Here is a 23,181-nt window from a genome sequence, read left to right on the forward strand (position 1 = left end):
GAGTCACAGAATCATGGAATTGTTTGGGTTGGAGAAGACCCCTAAGGTCGATGAGTCCAACCATCAGCCCTGCACCACCACAGCCATTAAACCCTGTCCTGGAGTGCCATGGCCACAGGTTTCTTCAGCACCTCCAGGGCTGGGGACTCCACCACCTCCCTGGGCAGCCTGTGCCAGTGCCTGACCACTCTCAGTGGGGAAATTGTTCCTCAGGTCCAACCTAAACCTCCTCTGGTGCAACTTGAGGCCATTTCCTCTTATCCTGTCAGTTGTTCCTTGGGAGAAGAGGCCAAGCCCCACCTGTGTCTGACCTCTTTTCAGGGAGCTGTAGAGAGCAGTGAGTTCTGCCCTCAGAACCTCAGCTGCTCCTCACCATCCCTGTTCTCCAGGCCCTTCACCACCTTCCTTGCCTTTCTGGACTCCCTGTTCATGTTGTCTGCAGTCCCTGTTAGTTTTAGGTTGAGATCCTCAGTGGGGCTGGATTTGGGATGGTTGTTGCACTCAGTACCCTGTGTCATAGAGCCACAGATTCACAAACTGGTTTGGGTTGGAAGGGACCTTGAAGATCAGCCTGGCTGTGAGGAGGAAGATCTTCAGCATGAGACACCAAGTGCAGGGTCCTGCAGCTGGGTCAAGGCAATGCCAAACACCAATCCAGGCTGGGCAGTGCCAGGCTGGAGAGCAGCCCTGAGGAGAGGGACTTGGGGGTGCTGCTGGAGGAGAAGCTCAGCAGGAGCCAGCAGTGTGCACTTGCAGCCCAGAGAGCCAAGCAGAGCCTGGGCTGCAGCAGCAGCAGTGTGGCCAGCAGGGCCAGGGAGGGGATTCTCCTCCTCTGCTCTGCTCTGCTGAGACCCCACCTGGAGTCCTGCATCCAGCTCTGGAGCCCCTGGGACAAGAGGGCTGTGGAGATGCTGGAGAGTGTCCAGAGCAGGGCCAGGAGGATGCTCAGAGGCTGCAGCAGCTCTGCTGTGAGCACAGACTGAAGGAGTTGGGGCTGTGCAGGCTGGAGCAGAGGAGGCTCCCAGGAGAAACCCTCTTAAGGTCATTGAGTCCAACCAGCAGCCCAACAGCACCATGGAGAAGAGGAGGCCCTGAGGTGACCTTCTTGTGGCCTGCCAGGATCTGAGGGGGGCTACAAAAAAGCTGGGGAGGGACTTTTCAGGATATCAGGGAGTGGCAGGAGTAGGGGGAATGGAGCAGAGCTGGAGGTGAGGAGGAAGTTGTTGAGCAGGAGAGTGGTGAGAGGCTGGAATGGGTTGCCCAGGGAGGGGGTTGAGGCCCCATGGCTGGAGGTGTTTGAGGCCAGGCTGGCTGAGGCTGTGTGCAGCCTGCTCTAGGGTAGGGTGTCCCTGGGCATGGCAGGGGTTGGCACTGCCTGCTCCTTGTGCTCCCTTCCAGCCCTGACTGATTCTATGATTCTGTGATCATCCAGTTCCAACCTCCCTGCCCTGGTCAGGGACACCTCCCACCAGATTAAGTTATTCAAGACCTCATTTGGTGCTGCTAAAGCAGCTCCTGGCTGTTCAGGCTTTCCAGGTGACCTGGGGGTAAAGGAATTGCTACCACAGTGCCTTGAGAGGTGACTTTGTTTGGGGAGAAGCAGGCAGCTCAGGCTCTCGAGGTGCCCCTGGTGCATGTCCATCAGCCAGGCTGTGGAGGTGCTGGGAATTGGGGTCAGGCTGAGGAGAGAGCAAAAGCAGCTGGCTAGGGCAGGAGCTGCAGTGGGATAGAGTCAGACTCCCAGAACGCCAGCTTGGGAGGGACCCCAAGGCTCATCTGCTCCAACCTGTCTAAGTAACAGAGGAGCTGAGCTGAGCTGGCCCCAGCAGCCTGTCCAGCTGAGGCTCCAAACTGCCCAGTGCAGCACTTCCCTTGGAGGTGATTCCACTGTCTGTGCTCATGGGGAAACATCCTCTGCTGGAGTCCAGTGGGAATGCTCCCAGCAGTACTTTGTCCCCATTATCCCTGCTCTTTTCCATGGGACTCCTTGCCAAAAGAGAGTCTCTGTCCTAGGCCATGATTCCCCATGGGAGCAGAGCTGCCTGCTCCAGCAGGACAGTTGGGCTGCTGGCAGGATGTTTCTGAACCTCTTCCCAAGCCCTGTTGGCTGTGGAGAGTGGATAACATGGTTTGTGGAGAAGAGATTGGTGGCAGATCCCAGAGTCTGGAACACTCTCAGCACCTCTGCTGCCAGGGTGGCTCAGCTGCACATCTCCAGAGCTGCCTGGGAAGGCTGCACCTCGACAGGGATTGGGTCACAGGCTCACAAGATGTCAGGAGTGGGAAGGGACCCAAAGAGCTCATCGAGTCCAACTCCTCTGCCAGAGCAGGAACACATCCAGACAGGTCTTGAAAGGCCCCAGAGAAGGAGACTCCACAACCTCTCTGGGCAGCCTGTGCCAGGGCTCTGGGACCCTCCCAGGAAAGAAGTTCTCCCTTGTGTTGAGGAGGATGGGGACAGGGCCTGGAGCACAGCCCTGTGAGGAGAGGCTGAGGGAGCTGGGGGGGGTGCAGCCTGCAGCAGAGGAGGCTCAGGGCAGAGCTCATTGCTGCCTGCAGCTGCCTGCAGGGAGGCTGTAGCCAGGTGGGGTTGGGCTCTGCTGCCAGGCAGCCAGGGACAGAAGAAGGGGCCCCAGGCTGAAGCTGTGGCAGGGCAGGTTGAGGCTGGATGTTGTTAGGAAGTTGTTGTCAGAGAGAGTGATTGGCACTGGAATGGGCTGCCCAGGGAGGTGGTGGAGTCTGTGTGGCTGGAGGTGTTGCAGCCAAGGCTGGCTGGGGCACTGAGTGCCATGGTCTGGTTGGTTGGGCAGGGCTGGGTGCTAGGTTGGGCTGGGTGAGCCTGGAGCTCTCTGCCAACCTGCCTGAGTCTGTGATTCTAGGGGCTGGGAAGGTGGCAGCCAACCCAGCCATGACTTCCAGAGAAGCAGCACAAAGCAGAAACCCTGTATCCAGTCCAAGCTTCCCCACCCAGCACTCTGGACAGGCTTTGTCTTTGTGCCCACCCAGGAGCCAGCTGCCAACCTGCCTTTGGTGTCTCCAGGCGGAGGAGAGCGCAGGAGTCCCTCCTGCTGGGTTTGCCAGGGCAGCTCTGGTGCAGAGGAGCTCTGCAGGCTTTGTGGCTGTCTGCAGCTCTCAGCCAGCCCTGCTCTGGAGCCAGCTTTCCTCCTCAAGCCTTCCAGTGAACACTTGCTAAATATAACCTGGGCCATGGTCTTGGCATGGTGAGGAGCAGGGATCTGCCTCCAGGGAGCTCTGCTTCCCTGCCCAGCTCCCTGCAGCTTCACCTGGCCCTTTCTGTGGTGGCTGCCAGTGTTGAGTCTTCCTCTGCCAGGGCCTGGAGGTCTGCTCTCTGGGATGGTTGTTCACATTCAGATTGACTTCTTGCAGCCAAATCTGCCTCAGAATCACAGAATGGTAGGAGTGGGAAGGGACCTCTGGAGATCATCCAGCCCAACCCCACTGCCAAGGCAGGGTCACACAGGAGTGTGTCCAGGTGGGTTTGGAGTGTCTTCAGAGGTGGAGACTCCACCACCTCTCTGGGCAGCCTGCTCCAGGGCTCTGTCACCCTTCAATGCAAGAAGCTCCTCCTCATGTTGAGATGGAAGTTCTCCTGCTCAAGTCTGTGCCTGTCACCCCTTGGCCTGTCACTGGGCACTGCTGACCAAAGCCTGGCCCCATCCTCCTAACTCCCACTCTTGAAGTATCGATCAGCACTGCTGAGCTCCCCCTCAGGCTGCTGCTCTTCTCCAGCCTCCACAGCCCCAAATCTCTCAGCCCTTCCCTAGCACAGAGCTGTTCCAGGCCCCTCAGCACCTTGGTTTGAGTTGCATGTGAATAGGAAAGGAACTTGAGGGGACTTTGGGGTCCCTTCCCCTTTCTGCTGAGTGTGGTTTGATCTAGCAGGGCTGAGAGGGACTTTTCCCTGCAGAGTGCAAATGTCCTGGCACTGGGCACCACTGACCACAGCCTGGCCCCAGCCTCCTGCCACCCACCCTTGAATTATTCATAGAGTCAGGCAGGTTGGCAGAGAGCTCCAAGCTCACCCAGCCCAACCTAGCACCCAGCCCTGCCCAACCAACCAGACCATGGCACTCAGTGCCCCAGCCAGCCTTGGCTGCAACACCTCCAGGCACACAGACTCCACCACCTCCCTGGGCAGCCCATTCCAATGCCAATCACTCTGATCAGCACTGATGAGCTCCCCCCCCAGCCTGCTCTTCTCCAGCCTAAAAAGGCCCAAATCTCTCAGCCTGTCCTCACAAGAGGGATTCTCTCCTGGAACTGGACTCTTCCAGTCTCTGTTGTCTGGGCCTGAGAAGCTGCAGGGTGCTCAAGTGTCCAACTGCTGTTGGGTGTTTCGCTGGGGTTTAGCTCCTGGAATGTTTTCCCAGCCCCTTCAGATGCTTTTGTGTTGTGGTTGGGGTTTTGAGCCATCTCCTTTGCCTCAGGGTGGGAGAATACCCAGGCAGCTGCTCAGAGTGAGCTGTAAATGTCAGGAGTGCTCCAGGAGCTGCCTGCAGAAGATGCTGCAGCCCTCGGAGGTGACGCATTTGCTTTCCCAGACCCATTCTCAGGGCCTTTTTTCTCATCCATGGAGCCTTCAGACTCAGAATCAGCTGTTGGGATGCTTTCCCCCATCTTCTTCCCCTGGTTTTCATCCCCACTCCAAAGCTGCCTCCCTCTGTGCCTCAGTAAGTCGATAAACTACTGCTGTGGCCTTGCTCCTCGCTGTGACGCTGCTGGGAGCTGTCGCTGGCTGGAAGCAGAGTTCTGCACTGCTTCAGCTCAGCCTCAAGATGGGACTTGATCCTCCAAGGGGTCTCAGAGTGGTTCTGCTTCATAACCCATCACAGACTCATAGAAGCAAGCAGGTTGGAAGAGATCCCCAAGATCATCCAGTCCAACCTATCAGCCAGCCATGTCCAGCCAACCAGACTGTGGCACCTTCAGCCTGCCTGCTGGAGTGCCCCAGCTGGGAAGCCTTCAGGGCTGGGAAAGTCCAATCAAAGCCAGACCTCTTCCCTGCTGCCTCATGTTTGCTGGTGTACAGGGTTAGCCCTCCCAGGGTCAGGGTCAGGGTCACTCCCCCCGGAGGGCTAACCCTGTACAGATGGTTTGGGGTTGGTCATGGTCTTTGGTCTCCTCATCTGCACAGGGAGGTTGTGCCTCTGGATTTGGGCTGTCGTGGCAGTGTCCCAGAGGAGTTCCATGTTACTTCAGTGCTCAGAAAGCCTGAGGCACTTTGCTTCAATGCAGCAGAGCTCAGCTCTGTCCCTGGGCAGGAGAGATCAAGCTTATCTCATGGTGGTGATTAGGTGCAGGAGCACTGAGTCCCTGCCCCCTCTGTGTTGGCTCTGCCCCATACCCAACTCAGCTCTCCTCCAGAGCTGGAGCTTGCAGGTGCTTCCTAAGCAAGATCTTGCAGTCTGCATCTTGTCATCAAACTGGAGGTGGGAGAGGATGCAGCAGAGGTCTTGCAGGGCCAAGATCCTGAAAGTTCCTGCTTCTCCAGCTGGTTTCAGATGGATTCTCCTTCCCAAACCCCTTTCCCTTCAGCCTGCCTGTTGTGTAAGCCCCAAACAGAAAGCCAACAGACCAAGCAAAGCCAAACCCCTTCAGCTGTACCTGAACTGTGGTGGTTTGGGGGTAGGTTCAATCTGAGCAATGGGGCTCAGGTCCTAAACAGAGCCAGAAGATCCTAAAGGAGCTTGGCTTGGTTTGAGGTGGGAATGTGTCAGATGGAGCTGCAGCAGGCCTCTGGGAGCTGTGTGATGGTCATGGCAGGGATGGTGGCACAAAGTCTGTTGCTAATGTCTGGATGAGTTCAAGGACTTCTCTCTGCACAGTCTTTTGGGGGTGCTCTGATACAGTTGTGCCTTCTGCTGTGCTTTTCCCACCCAGCCACAGAGGTGGACCACAGAGGTCCCATCAAGATGTGACTCTGCTGTCCTTTGGTGGCAGCTCTGCTCAGAGCCCTCTCTGGTTTGCCTTTCTTTGGGAAAAGAGATCTCTGCTGGGATTCAGAGCAAAACAAGGAGGTTGTGTCCTTTGGTCTGATGTGCTGGTGGGTGAGAGGAGCTGAGAGATACCAAGTGGGAAATAAGGTAGCTGCATGCCCTGTGTTAGTCATGGGGTGGTGACACAAGGCAGCTGCAGAACACCCCAGCAGCTTCCCCAGGCCTCACAGAGAGCATCTGCAGGTCCCTGCTGCTCTTGCTGGTGTTTGGAAGATGACTTTGCCCAATCTCACTGTTACAAGCCCTGGAGTCATAGAATGGGTTGGGTTGGAAGGGGCCTTAAAGATCATCCAGTTCCAGCCCCCTGCCATGGGCAGGGACACCTCCCACCAGCACAGCTTGTGCAAGGCCCCATCCAGCCTGGCCTTGAACACCTCCAGGCAGGAGGCAGCCACAGCCTCCCTGGGCAGCCTGTGCCAGTCTCTCCCCACCCTCACCCTCAAGATTTTTTTCCTCATCTCCACTCTCACTCTCCCCTCTCCCAGCTCACAGCCACTGTCCCTCATCCTGGCACCCCCAGCCCTTGTCCAGAGTCCCTCCCCAGCTCTCCTGCAGCCCCTTCAGGTGCTGGAGGGCTGCTCTAGGAGTCATTTGAGGCAGATTAAATAAAGCTCCTTTTTGCCTCCTGTAAAGGAAGATTCTGGCTTCAGGAGCAGCTCCTGCCTCGAGTCCCTGCTCTCAGCATCCCCCCCTGGCTCTGCTGCCCAGGACAGCTGCCGACTGCACGGCCTCTGCTCAGAGCACCAGGAGCAGCAGCTCTGGTTCCGGAGCTGCAGGGTGCAAGCTGTCTGACCTGTCCCTTTAGGTGCATCGTGAGCTTCAGGTGCCCCCGGGGGCCCCCTGGGAGCTTCTGGAGTAGTTGGCAGCAGGGGGAGAAGGAGCCAGAGGGCTGAAGGGAACTGAGCTGTGTTGTAATGGTGTCTCTTTGTTTTCTTCTCTCCTCTCCCAGAAGAGAAGCCAAAACCAGATCCAGTATTAAAACCTTCTTCTCCAGTCCTCAGACCAGAAGCTGCCGGGGAGAGCAAAGATCCAGCTGGCCAGATGGGCGAGGGCACCTCAGTGGAAAGCTCCCCAGAACCTCCTCTCGCCCCATCGCCCCCCCCCGCCGCTCCCATCGCGGTCGTCTCTGCTGCTGCCGCCGCCGCCTGCAGCAAACTCATCCCCGCAGCTGGCTCGGAGGAGGAATGCGAACTGCTGCCCCCGAAGGGGGAGGCACTGCCGGTGCCCAGCGCCGTGCCCTGCACGGACACGTCGGAGCCTTTGCCAGCGGAGCAGGCGGGCGCCGAGGCGTGCGAGGAGCCCAGCGGCGCCGTGCCCGGGGCCGTGCCCGGTGCCGTGCCCGGGGCTGCTGGCATCGCTCTGAGGAGTGACCCCAGCGGCGGCGAGGACAAAGTGACTGCCGCGGAGAGCGCTGCAGCCGCGGCCCCGGCGGCTCCTGCCCCATTGACTGCTGAGGCAGAGCCGGCAGAAGCTCCTCCGGCGCCCGCCGAAGCCTCCCCCTCGGCTGCCGGCGCTCCGCTCGCCGCCCCCTCTGCTCCCCCCACCCCACCGCCCACCCCTCCGCCGCCCTCTCCTCCCACTGCTGCTGCTGCTCTCACCACTACAACTCCTTCTCCACCTCCTCTTCCGTCTCCGAGTGCCCTCCCTGTTGTCCAGGGGGATTTAGAAGGAGAGGAGAGCACAAGAACTACTCTTAACGAAGAGGTAAAAGATGCTGACAGGAAGAAGGAGGCAGAGGCAGCTGGGCAGCTGGAGGAGAGCACCGAGGCTCCCAGTTCAAACCTGAGCAAGAGTCCTGTCCCAGGTAAGTGTGCAGCTGTGCTCAGGTCTGGTAAACCAGAGGAAGAAGCTCTTGGAGAGTTCTTCAGCAGCTCCAGGGAGCTCTTGGAGGTTCTTCAGCAGCCATTTCCATCCCTGTCTGCCAGAGCTGTGATTGCAAATTGCTCACCTTGGTTTGCAGGGGCAAAGGAGACTGCTCAGAGTTGTTGGTGACAGAAGTGGCTGCCTGGGCTGGGGGTGCCAGGGCTGGCTGGCTTCGTGGCCTGCCAGCAGTGAGACAGGGCAGCACTCCCACGAGCTGCTGCTGCTGGGATCTGAAGGACACTGCTCTGGTTCAAGATGAGGATCTCTTGCTCGGCATTTGTCAGCCTGTGCCTAAAGCCAAACCAGCATCCAGGCCTGGAAGCCCTCTGGGGGAACTTGCTGAGCCAGCAGGGTCTGGAAATTGGTGGGGTGAGAGTTTTCTATCTCTAAAGGTGAGGTTCACAGGATGTCAGGGGCTGGAAGGGACCCAAAGAGCTCATCCAGTCCAACCCCTGCCAGAGCAGGACCATCCAGTCTAGCTCAGGGCACACAGGAACACATCCAGACAGGCCTGGAAAGGCTCCACAGAAGGAGACTCCACAACCTCTCTGGGCAGCCTGTGCCAGGGCTCTGGGACCCTTCCAGTCAAGAAGTTCCCCCTTGTGTTGAGCTGGAACCTCCTGTGCTGCAGCTTCCATCCACTGCTGCTTGTCCTGTGCCAGGGAGCAGTGAGCAGAGCCTGTCCCCCTCTACTGACCCCCAGCCCTCAGAGAGTTACAGACATTGATTCAATCCCCTCTCAGTCTTCTCTTGCCCAGACTAAGCAGCCCCAGGGCCCTCAGCCTCTCCTCACCAGGCACTGCTCCAGTCCCCTCATCATCCTCGTAGCTTCCCCTGGACCCTCTCCAGCAGATCCCTGTCCCTCTGGAACTGGGGAGCCCTAAACTGAAGGCACTACTCAAGATGAGTTCTCCCCAAGGCAGAGTAGAGGGGGAGGAGAACCTCCCTGGACACCCTCTGCTTAATACCTCCCAGGACCCCACTGCCCCTCTTGGCCCCCAGGGCACATTGCTGCCCCATGGATGTTCTCCCCCAGCACTGCCAGGTCAGCAGTAAGGAGCCAAGGAGCAACAGCTACAAACTGGAACACAGAAGGTTTCAGCACTCAAGATGGGGTCTCCCCAGGGCAGGGTTGTCAGGTGTGGGTAAAGGAAGAGGACCATTAAAGCTCTCCTGAGCCACCCAGTCCCACAGCTCAGCCAGCCCAGCCTGGTTTGCCTCTGCCAGGGTAACAGCTGAGCAAACTGAGCTCTGCTCACAGAGCCACACAATGGGTTGGGCTGGAAGGGACCTCAGAGCTCATCCAGTTCCAACCACGGATGGATGGGCAGGGACAGGGACACCTCCAACCAGCCAAGGGTTACTGAAGGCCTCATCCAGCCTGGCCCTGAGCACCTGCAGGGAGGGGGCTCAGCCAAGCTGTTCCCATCTCACTGTCCTTGAGACATCAGCACTGCTCAGGCCACCCCTGCAGTGCTGTGTCCAGTTCTGGGCTCCTCAATCCAAGAGAGCTGTTGAGGTGCTGGAAGGTGTTGAGAGAAGGGCAGCAAGGCTGGGGAGGGGCCTGGAGCACAGCCCTGTGAGGAGAGGCTGAGGGAGCTGGGGGGGTGCAGCCTGCAGCAGAGGAGGCTCAGGGCAGAGCTCATTGCTGTCTGCAGCTGCCTGCAGGGAGGCTGTAGCCAGGTGGGGTTGGGCTCTGCTGCCAGGCAGCCAGGGCCAGAAGAAGGGGCCCCAGGCTGAAGCTGTGCCAGGGCAGGTTGAGGCTGGATGTTGTTAGGAAGTTGTTGTCAGAGAGAGTGATTGGCACTGGAATGGGCTGCCCAGGGAGGTGGTGGAGTCTGTGTGGCTGGAGGTGTTGCAGCCAAGGCTGGCTGGGGCACTGAGTGCCATGGTCTGGTTGGTTGGGCAGGGCTGGGTGCTAGGCTGGGCTGGCTGAGCTTGGAGCTCTCTTCCAACCTGCCTGATTCTGTGATACTTGTTGTAGCTTTTGAGTGGGCAGTGGTGGTGGTGATGGGTGGAGAAGAGGAGGAAAGGCTTGGCCAGTGCAGGAAAGCTCTGCTAGAGTCACTGTTTCTTTTCAAGCAAAGCCTGGCTGAGGCACTCAGTGCCATGGTCTGGTTGACTGGATAGGGCTGGGGGATAGTTTGGACTGGATGATCTTGGAGGTCTCTTCCAACCTGGTTGATTCTGTGATTCAGGAAGCAAGTGTGGGATTTGTTACAGCTCACTGCAAATGGCCATTTCTGTAGCTGCCTTCTCACAGCCAGGAGGCTGCTCCCAGCCTTGGCTTTCAGACTCCTGTCCCCTCACTGCTGCATCCCCCAGACCCCTCTCTTGGCTTTCTTTTCTGTAGAAACCTTCTTTTTCTCTTGGCTTTGCTTTGTTTTTCCCAGGACTTCCTGGAAATGAAGCTCTGGATGAGAAGTGAAATCAGTGACTTGTGTTTGGCTGCTGTGGAGAGCAGGATGGTGCCTTTGTGCCTGTCACATCCCTGACCCCCTGCTTGGCACTGCTGTCAGAGCCCTGGAGCTGGGGGGCTTCATTTCAGTCCTGCCTTTCAGTTTGCTGGAGTTTGAGTGGGGGGGGGAAAACCCAAAGGCAAGGAGGAGCAGGAGGTTGTAGCTTTCAGAATGAAACATGTGAGAGAATCCCAGAATGCAGAGGCTGGAAGGGACCTCCAGAGCTCATCTGGTCCAGCCCCTGCCAGAGCAGGGTCACCCAGAGCAGAGCACACAGGAACAGGCAGGGTTTGAATGTCTCCAGAGAGGGAGACTCCACAGGCTGAGGCTGGGCAGTTTGCTCCTGCCTTGCTCTCTGGCTGAGGCTGGGCAGTTTGCTCCTGCCTTGCTCTCTGGCTGAGGCTGGGCAGTTTGCTCCTGCCTTGCTCTCTGGTTTTTCAGCTGGAGGGAAGATTCCTCTTTGCCTGTGTGCAGTGTGGGCAGAGGCTGAGCAGCAGGATTGTGTGGAAGGGTTAGGAATCTCTACAGAGGGCTGTGGATTGATTGGATGAGTGGACCAATGTTAATGGCTTCAGCTTCAGCAAGATTCACAGAACCACAGCGTGTCAGGGGCTGGAAGGGAGCTCCAGAGCTCATCCAGTCCAAGCCCCCTGCCAGAGCAGATCACCCAGGAACACATCCAGGCAGCTCTTGAATATCTCCAGAGAGGGAGACTCCACAACCCCCCTGGGCAGCCTGTGCCAGGCTCTGGCACCCTCACAGGGAAGTTCTCCCTGGTGTTCAAGTGGAAGAAAGGAGTTTGTGGTTTCTTGCTGGGGGTAGATGTGGGCTGGTGTTGGGAGCATGGAGGTCTGTGCTCTGTTGGGGGTGAGCTCAGGGTTTAGTGGCTCTGGTGGCCTTAGGTTGGTGCTTGGACCTGATGGGTGATAGAATGGGTTGGGTTGGAAGGGACTTTAAAGCTCATCCAGTTCCAGCCCCCTGCCATGGGCAGGGACACCTCCCACCAGCACAGCCTGCTCAAGGCCTCATCCAGCCTGGCCTGGAACACCTCCAGGCAGGGAGCAGCCACAGCCTCCCTGGGCAGCCTCTGCCAGTGTCTCTCAAGAATTTCCTCCTCATCTCCACTCTCAGTCTGCCCTCTCTCAGCTCACAGCCACTGTCCCTCATCCTGCCACTCCCAGCCTTTGTCACAAGTCCCTCCCCAGCTCTCCTGCAGCCCCTTCAGGCACTGCAAGGCTGCTCTGAGGTCTCCCTGCAGCCTTCTCATCTCCAGGCTGAACATCCCCAACTCTCCCAGCCTGTCCCCACAGAGGAGGTTCTCCAGCCCTCTTCATGCCCTGCTCTGGACCCACTCCAGCAGCACCAGATGCTCACAGAACTCTTCTCTACAGCCCAAAAATGGAAGGGGCTAAAGATGCTCCAGGCCTGGGCTCTGCACAGGAGCAGGTGGAGCTCATATCCCCTTCAGGGGAGCTTCTCCAGCCCTCTGATCATCTTCATGGCCTCCTCTGAACCCTCTGCAGCAGCTCCAGGTCCTTCTAGTGCTGGGGCCACCAGAGCTGGAGGCAGTGCTGCAGGTGAGGTCTGGGCAGAGCAGAGCAGAGGGGCAGCATCCCCTCCCTGTGCTGCTGCTCTCAGCCTGTCCCCACAGCAGAGGTTCTGCAGCCCTCTCATCATCTCTGGGGCTTTTCCAAGCAAAACCCTTCTGTGATTCCATGCAGAGACAGGCAGAGGTTGGCCTGGTTCCAGCTGTGTGTCAGTGCTGTGCTGGGTCACTGTGCTGAGTGTAGCACAGCTCAGTATCTGGCCAGGATCAGAGGCTCCCTGTGCTCTGCCAGCCTCAGGGTTGGCTTCTTGGCTGGTTGAGGTTCTTTTTTTCACTTAATCTCATTCCTATTTTTGTCCCCCTGGGGTCATGTTGCTGCTCCCTGGCACTTGTTGTTCTTTCAGGCTTCATAACACAAATGAATTTCCTTACAAAGCAGAGGAATTGACTCTCTCTGTAAATAAAGCAGGGTCCAGCTCTCAGGCTTCCTGCCTGCACTGCAAGGACCTGCAGTTGTGTTTGAATTGAAAGCTGCTGACAGTGGTTGGGGCTTTTAATGGTGCAGGAGATGGGTTTTGGTGCTCCAGTGGCACTAGGCACAGCTTGGCCAACGCACTGCTTGTGGCCACAGGGGGACAGATGTTCCCCAAGTCACCTAGAAGAGCACAGGATCACAGAGTGGTTGGGGTTGGAAGGGACCTCTGCAGACCATCATCTAGCCCAGCCCCCCTGCTAGAGCAGAGTCACTCAGGGCAGGTCACACAGGAACACATCCAGATGAGTCTTGAAAGTCTCCACACAAGGAGGCTCCACAACCTCTCTGGGCAGCCTGCTCCAGGCCTCCAGCACCCTCACACCAGGGAGGTTTCTCCTCCTACTCAGGTGGAGCCTCCTGGGTGCCACTTTGCCCCCTGCCCCTTGTCCTGTCCCTGGGCACCACTGACAACAGTCTGGCCCCAGCCTCTTGCCCCCCACAGCTCCTTCAGCTGTTGCTGAGCATTGCTTAGCTCCCCTCTGGGGCTGCTCTTCTGCAGGCTCTCAGCCCCAGGGCTTTCACAGAGCTGCTCCAGGCCCCTCAGAAGCTCTGCAGCCTCCCCTGGACTCTCCAGAGTCTCTCTTGAACCCAGAGCTGAGCTCTCTTGAACCCAGAGCTGAGCTCTCTTGAGCTCAGGACTGAACCCAGGACTGCAGAGGTGGCTTCAGCAGGGCATGTCCAAGGCAGTCTGGCAGTAAGGACTTTGTTGCTCTTCCCAGGCCTAATATGGATCATTGTTGTCATTCCTCTGTCTCCTCTGTCAGCAGAGACCAGCAGGCAGCTCCCAGCAGGCTGGGTCTGCTGCTGTCCCTTCTCCAGCAGCAGGAAGTGGCTCCTGAGCTGCTGGTGTGGGCTGAAGGCAAGCACTGGAGATGTGTGGTTGGTGGCAGAGGAAGCTCCCAGTGAGAAGGGGTTTGACTGGCAGGAGTGCACACAGATGCTGAGTGCCAGGGGACAGGGATGCTGAGAGCATGCTCAGAAGGGTCCAGAGGCCTCCCTCGGTGAGACACAGGTAGCAGAGCTCACTGTGGGGTTCCTCTGGGGCTCACCCTGTCACTCAGGGCTCTTGTCCTGGTTGGGTTGGTGCTGTGGCACCTGAGTGCCTTCAGTTTTCCAAGCATTCATAGCAGAAGCTCTCCTGTAGGCTCAGTTCCTGTGGCAGAAATGAAAGCTGGGCAGGGGCAAAATGCATCTGAGGGCTGCTGGTTCAAGAGCAGCATCTCTGGAGGCCTCACTGGTGCTGCCCTGGCAGCTCTGGCAGGCAGGCTGCAGAGCCAGGGCAGCTGCCAGGGGGGCAGCGGTGTCCAGCCAAGCATCCTCATGGCAGGGGGGCCTAGAACAGCAGAGGAGCTGCACCCCTGGAACAGGAGCTGTGTTCAGGAGGTTCAGCAGCATCACATCCTCCTTGGCATCACAGAACACTCTGGCTGGCAAAGCCCTGTCAGGTCATCCAGCCCAAGCACTCTAACTGCCAGGCCTGGCTCTGAGCCCTGGCCCTCAGCACCACATCTCTGTGGCTTCTGAACACCTCCAGGGATGAGGATCCAAGCACTTCCCTGGGCAGCCTGGGCCAGGCTTTGAGACCCCTTTCAGCAAGGAAGTTTCTTCTGATGTCCAACCTAAACCTCCCTGGCACAAGTTGAGGCCATTTCCTCTTGTCCTCTCACTTGTGACTTGAGAGGAAAGACCAACCCCACCTGGCTCAAAGCTGGCAGGGAGCTGCAGGGAGCAGAAGGTCTCCCCTTAGCCTCCTTTTCTGCTGCTCCTCACCAGAGCTGCCCTCCAGGCCCCTGGCTGAACTCACAGCCCTGGAGACTAATAACAGAAAAGTCTTCTTCAGCTGTTCAGTGTCAGCCACAGGCCTGGTGGTGCATGGAGGAGCTGGGGACAGCAGCCAGGGCTCCACTCTCCCCAGTCCCTCACACCCCACCTCTTGCAGCACCCTGTGGGGAGGGTTAGCAGAGGACAGAGCCTTGCAGTGAGCCCAGATTCCCTGGGGCTCCAAGGAGAGTGGAGAAGGTGCCAAGCAGGCACTGCAAATGGCTTTGCCTTACCCAGCAGGGATGAGCTCCCAGCCCTGCACTGTGCCTTGAGCTATCATCATCATCCTCTTGGGCTGGAGCGAGGCTTGGGTCAGCACTGGCTGACCATGCAGGTTTAGGTTGGCCATGAAGAGCAATTCCTTTGCTGCAAGAGTGGCCAGGAGTTGGCACAGGCTGCCCAGGGAGGTGGTGGAGTCTCCACTGCTGGAGATGATCAGGAAAGGTGTGGCCATGGCACCTGGGGGCATGGCTTGGTGGCCATGGTGCTGTTGGGTTGGTGGTTGGAATGGATGATCTCAGAGGCCTTTTGCAGCCAAACCAGGTCTGTGATTCTGGGAAGATCAGAGGCTCTTCTCCTGTTGTGCTTTGGGTTGGTGCCAGCCTGCTGAGTGTTCTGCTTCTCCACCATCATCCTCCAAACAGGGAGACCCTGGTAAGAGGCCACTGAGGCTCTCTGCTGGGGCAGGGAGAAGGTACCCATGGGGCACAACAAGCCAGTGCTGTTGGAGTGAGGCCAGAGGAGGGCACAGAGGTGATGGCAGGGCTGGAGCAGCTCTGCTGTGAGCACAGGCTGAGGGAGCTGGGGGGGTGCAGCCTGCAGAGGAGAAGGCTCCAGGGGCAGCTCAGAGCTGCTGCCAGTGCCTGAAGGGATCCTGCAGGAAGGCTGCAGAGGGACTTGTGCTGAGGGGGTCTGGAGGCAGAACAAGTTTGGAGCTGAGGCAGAGCAGGGTTAGAGTGGAGCTGAGGAAGAAGTTCCTCAGTGTGAGGGTGGTGAGAGCCTGGCAGAGGCTGCCCAGGGAGGCTGTGGCTGCCTCCTGCCTGGGGTGTTCCAGGCCAGGTTGGATGAGGCCTTGAGCAGCTGAGTCCAGCTGAGAGGTGTCCCTGCCTGTGGCAGGGAGTTGGAATAGATGAGCTCTGAGTCCCTTCTAAGCCAAACCATTCTGTGGTTGCTCACTCTGTGTTTGTATCCATCACTGAAAGGCCTTTCAGAGGGGAATTAGATGGAGAGAAAAGAAGTGCACAGTGTGAGCTTTCTGTAGCATCTGCTAGAAAGCAAAGGCTGGGGCTGGAAATCTGTTTGCAGTGAAGTCCACTCAGGAAATGGACCTCACTGACACCCTGTGCTCAACCCAGGCCTGTCCCTGCCAGCAGGGCTGGTGCTGGTGGCACTGCTCATGAATGCTGAGCGTGGCACAGCAGTGGTTTGCCAGCTGTGGATGGGCTGTGTGGGTTCTGGCACTCTTCAGGGAGAAAATGTGCCTCAGCCCCTGCTGCTCTGTTGGCTTCCAGTCACTTGGCCAAGATCCCCGTGGGAGGTCATTAACCTGCCTCAGTCTGGGTCCAGCTGCAGGTTGGAGGAGCTGCTCTATTGGAGGAGCCTCTGGAATCTGGCTCTGATTGTGGTCAGAGTCCAGGAGATGGTTGGGATTCTTGGGAAAGTCCTTCAGAGCAGCCCTCGTTCCTGGCCAGCTCCTGCTCTGCCCCACCCTCCCTTCTGAAGGGTTCCTGCTCCCCACGCTGCTGGCAATCATCTCCTTGCTGCCCAGGGAGCACTTCAAGCTGGGATGAGCAGCTTGTGGGACAGCTCCCGTGGCTCAGTGTCCCACTCACAGCTGGGCCCCGTGGCTCAGTGTCCCACTCACAGCTGGATCTCGTGGCTCAGTGTCCCACTCACAGCTGGGCCCCATGGCTCAGTGTCCCACTCACAGACAGCTGGGTCCTGTGGCTCAGTGTCCCACTCACAGCTGGGTCCCATGGCTCAGTGTCCCACTCACAGACAGCTGGATCCCGTGGCTCAGTGTCCCACTCACAGCTGGGTCCTGTGGCTCAGTGTCCCACTCACAGCTGGGTCCCGTGGCTCAGTGTCCCACTCACAGACAGCTGGGTCCCATGGCTCAGTGTCCCACTCACAGACAGCTGGGTCCCGTGGCTCAGTGTCCCACTCACAGACAGCTGGGTCCTGTGGCTCAGTGTCCCACTCACAGCTGGGTCCCATGGCTCAGTGTCCCACTCACAGACAGCTGGATCCCGTGGCTCAGTGTCCCACTCACAGCTGGATCCCGTGGCTCAGTGTCCCACTCACAGCTGGGTCCTGTGGCTCAGTGTCCCACTCACAGCTGGGTCCCATGGCTCAGTGTCCCACTCACAGCTGGGTCCCGTGGCTCAGTGTCCCACTCATAGCTGGGTCCCATGGCTCAGTGTTGCACTCATAGCTGGGTCCTGTGGCTCAGTGTCCCACTCACAGCTGGGTCCCATGGCTCAGTGTCCCACTCACAGCTGGATCCCGTGGCTCAGTGTCCCACTCACAGACAGCTGGGTCCTGTGGCTCAGTGTCCTACTCACAGCTGGGTCCCATGGCTCAGTGTCCCACTCATAGCTGGGTCCCATGGCTCAGTGTCCCACTCATAGCTGGGTCCCATGGCTCAGTGTTGCACTCACAGCTGGGTCCCATGGCTCAGTGTCCCACTCACAGACAGCTGGGTCCCGTGGCTCAGTGTCCCACTCACAGACAGCTGGGTCCCATGGCTCAGTGTCCCACTCACAGACAGCTGGGTCCCATGGCTCAGTGTCCCACTCACAGACAGCTGGGTCCTGTGGCTCAGTGTCCCACTCACAGCTGGGTCCCATGGCTCAGTGTCCCACTCACAGACAGCTGGGTCCTGTGGCTCAGTGTCCCACTCACAGCTGGGTCCCATGGCTCAGTGTCCCACTCATAGCTGGGTCCCATGGCTCAGTGTCCCACTCACAGCTGGGTCCTGTGGCTCAGTGTCCCACTCACAGACAGCTGGGTCCTGTGGCTCAGTGTCCCACTCACAGCTGGGTCCTGTGGCTCAGTGTCCCACTCACAGCTGGGTCCCGTGGCTCAGTGTCCCACTCACAGCTGGGTGATCACCACACGGGGACCAGGATTGGTTACATGCAGCTGATTCCAGCCCAGGGCTTCGTGCTCCTGGTGTGGAAGCAGCAGGGCAGGGGCAGAGCCTCTGCTGGGGCCGAGCTGCTGCCGGCAGTGTGGAGTGGTAACAGCTCTGTGCTTGCATTGCAGCCCCAGCAGCTCAAACTGCACCAAAGACCTGGAAGAAACCAAAAGAGAGAACCCAAGCTGCTGAGGAGGTGGCAGAGGCAGAAACAGAGGTGAGAGGGGCCCAGGGTTTGGCTCTGCCCAGGTTCGGGGTGATGTGGCTATCGTTAAACTGCATTCAGGGCACCTCTGCGCTCAGGGCATCTCTGTGCTCAGGGCACCTCCGCGCTCAGGGCAACTCTGTGCTCAGGGCACCTCCGTGCTCAGGGCACCTCCGCGCTCAGGGCACCTCTGTGCTTAGGGCATCTCTGTGCTCAGGGCACCTCCGCGCTCAGGGCACCTCCACGCTCAGGGCATCTCCGTGCTCAGGGCACCTCCGCGCTCAGGGCACCTCCGCGCTCAGGGCATCTCTGTGCTCAGGCATCTCTGCGCTCAGGGCATCTCTGCGCTCAGGGCACCTCCGCGCTCAGGGCATCTCCGCGCTCAGGGCAACTCTGCGCTTAGGGCATCTCTGTGCTCAGGGCACCTCCGTGCTCAGGGCACCTCCGCGCTCAGGGCAACTCTGCGCTTAGGGCATCTCTGTGCTCAGGGCACCTCCGCGCTCAGGGCATCTCTGTGCTCAGGGCACCTCCGTGCTCAGGGCACCTCCGCGCTCAGGGCACCTCCGTGCTTAGGGCATCTCTGTGCTCAGGGCACCTCCGCGCTCAGGGCACCTCCGCGCTCAGGGCATCTCCGTGCTCAGGGCACTTCTGTGCTTAGGGCATCTCTGCGCTCAGGGCATCTCTGTGCTCAGGGCACCTCCGCGCTCAGGGCACCTCCGCGCTCAGGGCATCTCTGTGCTCAGGCATCTCTGCGCTCAGGGCACCTCCGCGCTTAGGGCATCTCTGCGCTCAGGGCATCTCCGCGCTCAGGGCACCTCTGTGCTTAGGGCATCTCTGCGCTCAGGGCATCTCCGTGCTCAGGGCACCTCCGCGCTCAGGGCACCTCTGCGCTCAGGGCATCTCTGCGCTTAGGGCACCTCCGCGCTCAGGGCATCTCTGTGCTGAGGGCACCTCCGCGCTCAGGGCACCTCTGTGCTTAGGGCATCTCTGCGCTCAGGACACCTCCGCGCTCAGGGCATCTCTGCACTTAGGGCACCTCCGCGCTCAGGGCATCTCTGTGCTCAGGGCATCTCCGTGCTCAGGGCACCTCTGTGCTTAGGGCATCTCTGCGCTCAGGGCATCTCCGTGCTCAGGGCACCTCCGCGCTCAGGGCATCTCTGCGCTTAGGGCACCTCCGCGCTCAGGGCATCTCTGTGCTGAGGGCACCTCCGCGCTCAGGGCACCTCTGTGCTTAGGGCATCTCTGCGCTCAGGACACCTCCGCGCTCAGGGCATCTCCGTGCTCAGGCATCTCTGCGCTCAGGACATCTCTGTGCTCAGGGCATCTCTGCGCTCAGGGCATCTCCGCGCTTAGGGCACCTCCGCGCTCAGGGCACCTCCGCGCTCAGGGCACCTCCGCGCTCAGGGCACCTCTGCGCTCAGGGCACCTCCGCGCTCAGGGCATCTCCGCGCTCAGGGCATCTCCGCGCTCAGGGCACCTCTGTGCTTAGGGCATCTCTGTGCTCAGGGCACCTCCGCGCTCAGGGCACCTCCGCGCTCAGGGCACCTCTGCGCTCAGGGCATCTCCGCGCTCAGGGCACCTCTGCGCTCAGGGCATCTCTGCGCTCAGGGCACCTCTGTGCTCAGGGCACCTCCGCGCTCAGGGCACCTCCGCGCTCAGGGCACCTCTGTGCTCAGGGCATGTCCGCGCTCAGGGCACCTCCGCGCTTAGGGCATCTCTGCGCTCAGGGCATCTCCGCGCTCAGGGCACCTCTGTGCTCAGGGCATCTCCGTGCTCAGGGCACCTCTTTGCTTAGGGCACCTCCGTGCTCAGGGCACTTTGCCTCCTGCTTGTCTCCCAGGCAGCCAGGGCAGACATCTTCTTTGAAGCCCAGACTGGTGTGGGTGGGAGAGGACCTCTAAAGGTCACCTAATCCAACCCCCAGGGGACAGCTGCAACTGGAGCAGGTTGCTCAGAGCCCCAAACAACCTCACCTGGGGTAGTTCCAGGGATGAGGCAGTTCCCATCTCTGAGCAAGCTGCTGAACCTGGGGGAGGTTGGCTGTGACCTTCCCCAGCATTTTAGTCTGCTCCCTGTTGGAGTTCTTCAGCCTTCTTGCCTCTGCCCTGGCTTGATGGCTCTCAGCAGTTAGGGTCCTGTGCCAGCAAGGGATGAGCTAAGAGTGGCTATAGGACCCAGGACCATTCGGGTCCCAGGTTCTGCTGCTGCGTGGTGATGTCACTGTGATGTCATCATGACGTCAGCTTTTCTGTGACAAGATGGAGAAGCTGGGGAAGGAAACAGTGAAGTTTGGAGGCAAAACCTGAAGCCCAACCCTGCTGCTCCTCTGGCTGGGATACTCCTGGGTCACAGTGGGGTTAGGACAGGTCACAGAGGGGTGAGAGGGTGGAAGTTCAGACTGTGTGCAGAAGAAGTGGTGTGGGCCAGATGTGGCTCAGGGAAGCATTTCTGCTTCACTCCAAATTCATCTTCAGTTGCTACTCCTCTGCTGTTTCCTCCTCAACTTTTCCCTCACCTCAAATACCTGCTCTAAAAGCCTGTGGTTGCAGAGTGAAGAATCCTGAGGCTAGAGGATGGTTCTTGATCCAGAGGTGCTGGAGAGGGTCCAGGGAAGGACAGTGAAGCTGCTGAAGGGTTTGGAGAACAGGGCTGGTGAGGAGCAGCTGAAAGAACTGAGCTTGTTCAGCCTGAAGAAAAGGAGGCTGAGAGGAGACCTCATTGCTCTCTGCAACTCCCTGAAAGGAAGCTGGAGCCAGGTGGGATTAGTCCTGAGGAATAAGGGATAGGGCAAAAGGAAAGAACCTGAAATCAGACCAAGGGAGGCTTAGGTTGGCCACGAGGAACACTTTCTTCCCCCTGAGGGTTGTCAAGGCCTGGCCCAGGCTGCCCAGGGCAGTGGTGGTGCAGTCCCCATCCCTGGAGGGGTTGATGTGGTGCTGGGGGCCATGGCTTAGTGGGTTGGACTGGATGATCTTAGAGGTCTCTTCCAGCCAAACCATTCTGTGACTCTAAGATCCTTTCTGGGAGCATTTGTGGTTTCTCCTCCACCAGAAGCTCAGCTCCTTCACACATTAGGAACGGCCCAGACGTGCTCTTCCCTCTCTCTGGGGGGAAGGAGAGGCTGAAAAGACTCAGGGTGCAAGATGAGCCCTGGCAGAGCTGGGCTGTGTGCCATGGAAGAGCTCAGGGCTGGGCAGTAGGAGGAAATGAAAGGCATCCCTGTGCTGATTTGCAGGCCAGAGAGTGAAAGATGTCACTGGGCTGTGCCAGCAAGTTCACCCTCTGTGTTCCTCCATCGTGTGGTGGTGGAGCTGTGCCTCCTGCAGCTCTCAGGGTTTCACCTTGGCTGATTTTTCAGGGTATTCCCTTGAAGAGTCTGCAAAAAGCATCTTAGAGTGCAGTGCCCTCGGGTGGGCAGGAGAGGAGATCCAGAGCCTCTCCCAGAGCTTCCTCAGCTGAGCCTTTCCTTTGTTTAAGGCTGGGACACGTTTGAGGTTTCTCCCAGCACGTTCCTGCCGCCTGCTCTGCATGCAGAACGAAGCTGTGTCCTTGGAGAGCTCTGGGCTGGGCAGCCAGGGAGCCAGGAGCTCGTCCTGCAGCAGAGATGCTGCACTCGTGGCTGTGTCACACTGCTTCGTTCACAGCAGCACACATGCAAAGGCTCCTGCGAGGTGGCAGCAGGACAGGGCAGCAGCCAGGCTGGAGCTGCTCTAGGGCTCAGCACTTCCGACCCATCCCGGTAGCTCCTGGGGGCCCTGCAGGCAACCCAGAGTCTTCCCAGCTGCAGCATCCCTCCTTGGGAATGAGCTGCTCAGTGGCCTGCTGCTCGTGGGTGGTGTTGGTGGAGCTGCTGAGGATCACAGGCAGGGTTGGGCTGTAATGGACCTGTAAAGCTCATCCAGTCCAGCCCCCTGCTCGCAGCAGGGACACTGCACCTGGAGCAGCTTGGGCAGAGCTCCCAACAGCCTCACCTGGAATGCTTCCAGGGATGGGCCAGCTCCCACCCCCCACCTGGGCCAGGCTCTCCCCACTCTGTGTCAACCATTTCTCCTTTTTCTCCACTCTTGGCTCCAAACCATCACCCCTTGGCCTGCCACAGCAGGCCCTGCCTGGAACTCTGTCCCCAGCTTTCTTCTCAGCCCCTTGAAGCACTGCAAGGCCACCAGAAGCTCTCCCTGGAGCCTTCTCTTCTCCAGGCTGCACAAGCACAACTCTCAGCCTGGCCTCCCAGCAGGGGGGTTCCACCCTCATATCGTGTCCTGCCCCACACAGCAGTCCCCTGGGGGGGACTCAGAGCTGCCTGCCCTGCCTTGGGCACAGGCACTGTGTTTGTAACGCAGCCTCTCTCTTCCCGTCTGTGCCTCAGCCTAAGGGAGAAGAGGAGCTTTCAGGTGACAAAGTACTTGAATCTGACCAGGAGCAAATGAGCCATGGGTTGCAACTGGAGAGAGACTGCCCTGGGCTGCAGAAAGCAAACGCTGTGGAAGAGAACGGGGAGCAGGAGGCAGAAGCTGTGCGGAACGGCGCCGAGAGCGTCTCGGAGGGAGAGGGACCCGAGGCCAACTGCGGCTTCCCGGAGGGCTCCAGCGACCTGCCCCTCTACCAGTACAAACCAGGTAAAGCCTGCCCCAGGCTCTGCAGGCCCACTTGGGGTTCTGCCTCTCTCCTTCGAGGGCTTCCAACAGCCCCATGGAAGGAGGCTGATTCCACTGCCCTGCAGGGGGCTCCACCGGTCGGTTGTGCCCTGCTCCGCTGGGATCCGCTAACCAGCAGGTCCAGAGGTCCCTCCTTGGGCAGCACAAGAGGAAGGTTGTTCTTTCTCTTGCTGCTGGTCATGAAGAGAAGAGCAAATCACCAATCCCTTGTGTTTATGGCCCGTGTGGGGGTTGGGTGCAGCACACCTGGTGGTGAATTGGCTCCTCTGTCACCACAGCTGGGAACCATCCAGGAAATTCCATGTGAGCAGAGATCCCCCAGGGGCATAGAATGGGTTGGGTTGGAAGGGACCTGAAAGATCATCTACTCCAACCTCCATGCCGTGAGCAAGGACAGCTCCAACTAGCCCAGGTTGCTCAAGGTCTCATCCAGTCTGGCCTTGAACACCTCCAGGCAGGGGGCAGCCACAACCTCCCTGGGCAACCTGTGCCAGCCTCTCCCCACCCTCAAAACAGTGTCTTCCTCATCTCCACTCTCAGTCTCCCCTCTCCCAGCTCAAAGCCATTGTCCATCCTGACACTCCCAGCCCTCATCAAAAGTCCTTCCTGGAGCCCACTCAGGCAGTGGAAGGCTGCTCTAAGGTCTCCCTGGAGCCTTCCTGGGCAGACAGAGCTGGGCACAGAGGAACCAAATGAGGCTCAACAAGGCCAAGGGCAGAGTCCTGCACCTGGGGAGGAAGAATAAACTGCAGCAGCACAGGCAGGAGGTGACTGCTGGAGAGCAGCCCCAAGCAGAGGGACCTGGCAGTGCTGGGGGAGAGCATCCATGGCACAGCAAAGTGCCCTGGGGCCAAGAGGGCAGTGGGATCCTGAGGGCATTAAGCAGAGTGTGTCCAGCAGATGCAGGGAGGTTCTCCTTCCCCTCTGCTCTGCCTTGGTGA

The 23,181-nt window shown here is 59.0% G+C and overlaps 1 protein-coding gene across 20 annotated transcripts in view; it reads left to right on the plus strand.

Annotated features, from left to right (window-relative positions):
- EIF4G3 (eukaryotic translation initiation factor 4 gamma 3) overlaps positions 1 to 23,181 on the plus strand; it is a 216,756-nt gene that overhangs the window by 126,332 nt on the left and 67,243 nt on the right. For all 20 annotated transcript variants that reach the window (XM_064172139.1, XM_064172137.1, XM_064172138.1 and 17 more), the window contains 3 exons: positions 6,967 to 7,821; positions 17,509 to 17,597; positions 21,952 to 22,201. In XM_064172139.1, coding sequence (XP_064028209.1) covers positions 6,967 to 7,821; positions 17,509 to 17,597; positions 21,952 to 22,201 — 1,194 coding nt within the window. The remainder of the gene's footprint in view (positions 1 to 6,966; positions 7,822 to 17,508; positions 17,598 to 21,951; positions 22,202 to 23,181) is intronic.

Source organism: Pogoniulus pusillus, chromosome 36 (genome assembly GCF_015220805.1).
Source record: "Pogoniulus pusillus isolate bPogPus1 chromosome 36, bPogPus1.pri, whole genome shotgun sequence".
NCBI classification, from domain to species: Eukaryota; Metazoa; Chordata; class Aves; order Piciformes; family Lybiidae; genus Pogoniulus; species Pogoniulus pusillus.